The sequence below is a fragment of the Saccopteryx leptura genome, chromosome 6 (genome assembly GCF_036850995.1).
Source record: "Saccopteryx leptura isolate mSacLep1 chromosome 6, mSacLep1_pri_phased_curated, whole genome shotgun sequence".
NCBI classification, from domain to species: domain Eukaryota; kingdom Metazoa; phylum Chordata; class Mammalia; order Chiroptera; family Emballonuridae; genus Saccopteryx; species Saccopteryx leptura.
The window spans coordinates 78,029,069-78,036,387 of record NC_089508.1 but is presented as its reverse complement, the minus strand read 5'-3'; the positions used below and the strand labels follow the sequence as shown (position 1 = coordinate 78,036,387).

General features: G+C 41.4%; 1 protein-coding gene across 1 annotated transcript in view; it reads left to right on the top strand.

Annotated features, from left to right (window-relative positions):
• Positions 1-817: 817 nt before the first annotated feature.
• The window catches only part of CAPN3 (calpain 3), a 66,276-nt gene continuing 59,774 nt past the window's right edge, over positions 818-7,319 (top strand). The window contains exon 1 of the mRNA XM_066342638.1: positions 818-1,440. Coding sequence (XP_066198735.1) covers positions 1,132-1,440 — 309 coding nt within the window. The 5' untranslated portion in view covers positions 818-1,131. The remainder of the gene's footprint in view (positions 1,441-7,319) is intronic.

Here is a 7,319-nt window from a genome sequence, read left to right as displayed (position 1 = left end):
CCAAGAGTTTAGAAAGTAAAACTGATGCTCTCAAGCATTCTGGAAAAATCTCCTAGAATTCAGTATCTCACCCTTGTTAGCTTTTTTCTTTTTTTTTTTCTTTTTTTAATTCAGTGGGAGGCGGGGAGGCAGAGAGACTGACTCCCGCATGCTCAACAATCAGGATCCACCTAGCAAGTCCACTAGTGGGCAATGCTTTGCCCATCTGGGGAGTTGCTGGATTGCTCAGCCACTAAGTTCTTCTTAGCACCTGAGGAGGAAGCCATGGAGCCGTCCTCAGTGCTGGGAGGCCAACTTGCTCCAACCGAGCCATGGCTACAAGAGGAGGAGGAGGAGGAGGAAGAGGAGGAGGAGGAGGAGGAGGAGAGAGAGAGAGAGAGAGAGAGAGAGAAGCGAGAGGGGGAGAGGTGAAGAAGCAGATGGGCGCTTCTCCTGTGTGCCCTGACCGGGAATTGAACCTGAGATATCCACATGCCAGGCCGACGCTCTACCACTGAGTCAACTGGCCAGGGCATGCTTTTTTCAATAATGTTTTCTAATATTTTGGTGGTCAATAGTTTGATAGTCTGTATAATAGCCAATTCAATATGTCAGCAGTTCTTTGTTAATTTTCAGTGTTCAACTCTCTCAAATATTTCCCTTTCATTCCCTGACAACACTAGCACTTAGCAGCAACACATAAACATCCCAAGCAGGTGCTTTTCTCTCTACTAGAAGTCTAGCTGTACGCTAGCCTCCCTCTTATTCTCATACTCATGATCTTTATTCACGTCTATTTTTAGTTTTCCTGGCTCAAACATCTCTCAGGCCACTGAAACACAACCCTCACACTCTTTCTCTCCCTCTGGCATGTCTGCTGCTGGTAGGAGCCCCCCCAGGTCCAAACAGGGGCATAAATCCTTTAGTGCTCCTTCCTCAGGAAAACGTATGGCTTTGGGATCACAGCTCAGTTTTTAAGATGAATGCAAGCTGGACGACCTTCTGATGGGCTTTAAACTTTGAATTGGATGTGGACATTTTTCTCTCAGACGACAGAAGTACTCCAACTCCCCCTTCGCAGTCGCTTCCTTTTCTTGAAGGTAGCTGTGTCTTGTTTTCTTTAAAAACTGGTTCCTTCCACATCTGCCTGCCATGCCGACCGTCATTAGCCCGTCTGTGGCCCCACGGACAGGGGCTGAGCCCAGGTCCCCAGGGCCGATTCCCCACCCAGCCCAGGGCAAGACCACCGAGGCCGGTGGCAGTAATCCCAGTGGCATCTATTCAGCCATCATCAGCCGCAATTTTCCTATTATTGGAGTGAAAGAGAAGACATTTGAGCAGCTTCACAAGAAATGTCTAGAAAAGAAGTTTCTTTATGTGGATCCTGAGTTCCCACCGGATGAGACCTCTCTCTTTTATAGCCAGAAGTTCCCCATTCAGTTCGTGTGGAAGAGACCTCCGGTGAGTAGCTTACTGATTGCTGGTTGGTTTTTTTCCCTCAGAGAAGTCCTCCCACTCCGCGCCTCCTCACAGCTCCACTGTGCACATGGTGCTGGGGGAAGGGTCCTGGCAGCAGCTCCACCAGGCTCTGTCCTCGGGTGAGGCAGGGCCGCTTCTCTCTTTTGCTGTCTCTCTCTCTTTCTCTTTCTGAAAAACATTTTGCTTTTTATAAAAGTAATTGGAATGCAGTTTAACTCATCCTATAAAGGTAAATATTCCTTTCCCAGAACAAGAATATTTCCTTTCCCAGATCTGGCCTCTCTGTTTAAATATCTTGAATCTTTATAAGATTCCTTCGATTTCTTGGGCTACAATCATAATAGTCTTCTTTAGTTTGCCAGTAGCTGTGTCTTTCTGAAACACAGAGTCCTGGAGAGAGGATAGTGGCAGGCAAAGGGAACTTTTTCATGCATAGAATGTCAGGATTAGAAGGGAAAATGCTAGCAATTGTTTTGTCCATATACCTCACATCACAAATGAGGAAATGAGGTGAAGTGTATCCAGTAAGCACAGGACAGCCTGGGTTAAAGCCCTTTCTCATAAGCTAACTCTTCCAGCCTCTGGGTTTTATTTACAGTGTCTACCAGATGGAATATCATATTCCCCTGACTCCTTTTCTGATCATACCTCCAGTATGACTCTTGTCCTTTTTTTTTTTTTTTTTGGACTCTTGTTCTTAATTGAAGGATATTTACTGAGCATCTACAAGAGCCAGAAACCGGGCAAGAAACTGGGGAGACAGCAGTGAATAAGAGACAAAAATTCCTGTTCTTCTGGAGCCTGGAGTGCTGAGGGGAAGGTGGACATTGAACAAATGTGGCGGCCAGAAAACAGTGTTTAGGTGCTATGGGACCATAAGGCAAGGAGAGCTCAGCTAGTCCAGGGAGACAACACTCCCTGAAGAAATCATTTACTCTGAGACCCAAAGCTATTGATTTATTTGATCAATTAGGTTGAGGCCCAATGCTATTCATTAGCCATGTTTTTCTTTTTGACCTGAGATGCAATATCTACCAACCCTGTACTCAACCTGTGTTCCACATGGCTCCTTTCCTCTCTGGACGGTCCATGGCTGTCCCGGGGCCCTTCATTTAGAAGTGAGGACTTAAAAGAACTTTATTCTCTAACCAGTTGCTGCCGTGTTGCTAGGGCACTGGGACACGTCACCCTTCCTGCTGAAGCATCTTCAGTGACAACGTTCCATGCTCCCCTGACGCCTTCAGGATAAGCCCAAACCCCTTAGCTGAGATCCTGTCCCTGCTCCAGCTGGCCCTGACTACCTGTACATCTCATCTTCACCCTCTCCCCTTAGACCCTCATAAAGTTAGCTGCTCTGATGTTCCAAGTCTTCTTATACCTTTGCTCACGCTGTCTGTCTGTCTGTCTGGAATGCCCTTGTTTCTATCTCATTTGCTCCTCCTCATCTTCTCTCCAACACTCTCTTCAGATGTCACTTCCTTCAAGCTTTTTCATATCTGTTGGCCATCTTCTGAGAGTAGGGACCACCATCTCTGTTCATCTTTGGACCCTCTTCCCCAGCAAAGGGCCAAGCTTCAGTAGGTACTTAGCTGCTGTGGTGAGTGAAACCCCACATCTGAAGCACTGGCCACCAAGAGATAAGGACAGCCCTGCCTTCCAAGGCTGGGAGTTCCTAAAAGCCTTTTCTAGTACTACTGCAGAGAAAAAGCCAGAAAGCATACGAATACTGGTTTTAGTGAAATATTTGGTGGATGTTAGCCTTAAAAGCTAGACTTACCTATGAATAAAAATGATTTAAGATTCTATTATGATTAGCTATTATTAACAAGACAGGTAATAGCAAATGTTGGAGAGGCTGTGGAGAAAAAGGAACCCTCATACACTGTTGGTGGGAATGTAAAGTAGTACAACCATTATGGAAGAAAGTATGGTGGTTCCTCAAAAAACTGAAAATAGAACTACCTTATGACCCAGCAATCCCTCTACTGGGTATATACCCCAAAAACTCAGAAACATTGATACATAAAGACACATGCAGCCCCATGTTTATTGCAGCATTGTTCACAGTGGCCAGGACATGGAAACAACCAAAAAGCCCATCAATAGATGACTGGATAAAGAAGATGTGGCACATATACACTATGGAATACTACTCAGCCATAAGAAATGATGACATCGGATCATTTACAGAAAAATGGTGGGATCTTGATAACATTATATGAAGTGAAATAAGTGAATCAGAAAAAAACAGGAACTGCATTATTCCATACGTAGGTGGGACATAAAAGTGAGACTAAGAGACATTGATAAGAGTGTGGTGGTTACGGGGGGAGGGGGGAGAGGGAGAGGGAAAGGGGGAGGGGAGGGGCACAAAGAAAACTAGATAGAAGGTCACAGAGGACAATCTGACTTTGGGTGATGGGTATGCAACATAATTGAATGACAAGATAACCTGGACATGTTATCCTTGAATATATGTATCCTGATTTATTGATGTCGCCCCATTAAAAAAATAAAATTATTAAAAAAAAAAAAGAAACTAATAGAGAATTTCAGATAGCAATTCTCAAGAAAAACAAAAAAAAGATTCTATTATATACTCTAAGCACTAGACCAGTCCTAAAACTTATACTGTCAGTTTCAGTGTCGCATGAGGGGCACCAAAAGACCTGTCTGTCCCAAACTGTTCTCCCATCACCAACAAAAATCTTATATTTTCTACTGTTGCTAAAGGTCCAGGTAGCAAAGCCCGCTTTTGGTTAAAATAACCCTTTAACCAAGAGAACACTGCCTATTGGGTTATTAGCATAAATTAGCATATAGAATTAGAGGTGGTCAGACTTGTAAGGAATCTTGGAGATATGGTCCAGCCCCGTCAGATACAGGTAAAGTGATTAAGGCTCAGAAAGGGCAAATGACTTACCTACTTCACACAAGTTGATTGAAATTGAAAAACTGAAGAATGACTTCAGAAGTTTCTGAAATGGAAAACACTTTTGGGAGACATAAGTTTTCCATGTACTCCATAAATGTAGTGACTGTTGCCAGGCTTCAACAGTCTGAAAAGGAGCTGTGTCCTAAGAGATGCCCTTCTGCTTTTACTACCTAATGCACAGAAATATTGAAAATTAATCTGAATTTTTTTTTTACATATACTTCAGACCACCAGGAATATGAGTTAAAACTGCTATTAAAAACTTACAAATCATAAGATTAAAAATGTTTGGGAACTGCTTCTTTCAGCTGTTCCCAGTAGATCGGTATTTTTCCTGATGTTAAGGTTTTGAAGGGATGCCCCATCTCCTTCAGGAACCTATAGTTACTACCTTTCACAGTCAGATAATTCATCTTTATTTCAAGCCAGAATTCTTCCAGCCACAATTTTAGCACATGATCTCTAGCTCAGAAGCAGAAGACAGAGAAATAAGAGTTGACTGGTGACCTCTATATAGTAACTCTCCCTATTCATGATTAATATCATCTTTCCTTTACTTGCTTCAGCTCAAATATTAATAAAACCCCTCTAACTTTATCCCACAGATATGATTTTTCCAGTGCTGGGGAGCTCAATGCTAGGATCCATATACAGTTGATCCTCATTATTCATGGACTCTTGTGAACTCTCTTGCTCACTAAAATTTATTTGTAACCCTGTAATCAACATCCATGGTGCTTCTGCAGTAATCTGTGGGCATGTGTAGGGCAGTGAAAAATTCAAGTCGCCCTACAAGCACATTCCCTACTGAAGTCAAACAAGGCAACACTCTGCCTTCTTGTTTCAGTCCTTTTCACAGTCTATTTAGTGTCATATCTTTCACGTTTTGCACTTCTTGTTGATGATCTCTCTGTTTAAAATGTTCCCCGAGCCTAGTGCTGAAGTGCTGTCTAGTGTTCCTAAGTTCAAGAAGGCTGCAATGTGTCTTAGGGAGAAAATACGGGTGTTCGATAAGCTTCATTCAGGCATGAATTATGGGGTTGTTAGTTTGGCAGGTCTTCTCGTGACCTGTTTTAGAGTGTCATCTTCTGTCAGACAGTTTAAAGAGAAGTGGGATCGCTGGACTAGCCACAAAGAGGAAGAACTAAGGGGATTGTGCAGAGTGGTTACAACAGCTGGATTTAGAACAGCTGTCCTAACCAGACCTGGTCTGAACCCCGCTCTGCCGCTAGCAAGTCACATAACTTTCTAAGTTTCGCTTTTCTCTTCTATAACGAGGATAATGATATTTTAATCTTATGGCTGTTCTGAGCCAGCATCTATAAAGTCCTAGTAGGTGCTCAAGGTAAAGCTGAACTTACTATTAGCACAGGCTGTAAAGGACAGGAGCATAACACAATGATGAAGTGCACAGGCTTTACAGACAAACAAACTTGATTCACATCCCAGCTTCAGCTCTCAACAATATAACTTCAGGCAAGTTACTGACCATTCTTGGGCCTCAGTTTGCTCATCTGTGAAAAGAAAACTAAAGTTCCTACTTTCATAGAGTTGCTGTAAGGATTAAATGAGATGCTGTATATAACGAGTTTAGCACCATGAGTCAATAAATAGTGATGATGGTATTTGAAAGGCAAAATAGGTGCCCAATTGAAAGCCAGCCCTTTCTCTTTCTACTCAGCAAAGAATCATGATAGTGCCTTCCTGGGTGTGGAGTGGGGGGCATAAGAATTGGTGAAAGAGACAATTCTATAAATAACATTTAGACTGCCTTTCATTACATTCCAAAGACAGCAGATCCTTCCGAGGGTCATGATAGGGATAGAGCTCTAGATATCATGGGAACATGCTGAAATAACTCAGCAGTACAATGCAGCAAACGGGACAGGCAGCAACAGAAATAGCCAAGAAATGTATGGAAATATGCATTTTCCTGATTATAAATAAGTCAGAGCATCATTTTATACATTATGTATTTCTTGACCATTTGTTACCTTGCTGTCCATGTTAATGTCTTTGGTTCATGCTTCTATTGAGCTGTTTCGTTTTTTTCTATTTAAATTTTAGGCATTCTTTACATATTCTGAAACTAATCACTTATCGGTTAAACGTACTATAAGTATCTTCTCCCACTTTTTGACTTGCCTTTTCACTCTCTTACAGGTATGAAATTGTAATTTTTAAGATTCATAATTAAAAGCTCGTAATTAAAAGTTCTAAATTAATTTTTTTCCTTTATGGTTAGTACTTTACGTAATCTGTTAAAATTTTTCTTAAACCAAAATCATTCTTCTTTATTATCATTTAGAAATGTTATTTTTCTGCTTTTATATTTGGGTCTATACTCCATCTAGAAATGTTTTTCACATGCAATATAAAATAAGGATCACATCTCTTTTGCCCATTTTTGGATTGGATTGTTTGTCTTCCTGGTGTTGAGATTTACAAGTTCTTTATAAATTTTGGTTATTAATCCCTTATCAGATGTATTGTCAAATATGTTCTCCCATTGTATAGTTGTCTTTTTATTCTGTTCTTGTTGTCTTTAGCTATGCAAAAGCTTTTTAGTTTGATATAGTCCCATTTGTTTATCCTGTCTTTTATTTCACTTCCCTGTGGAGATAAATCAGCAAATATATTGCTCCAAGAGGTGTCGGATATCTTACTGCCTATGTTTTCTTCTAAGATGCTTATGGTTTCACGGCCTACATTTAAGTCTTTTATCCATTTTGAGTTTATTTTTGTGAGTGGCGTAAGCTGGTGATCTAGTTTCATTTTTTTGCAGGTAGCTGTCCAATTTTCCCAACACCATTTGTTAAAGAGGCTGTCTTTACTCCATTGTATTTCCTTACCTCCTTTGTCAAATATCAGTTGTCCATAGAACTGTGGGTTTATTTCTGGGTTCTCTGTTCTGTTCCATTGATCT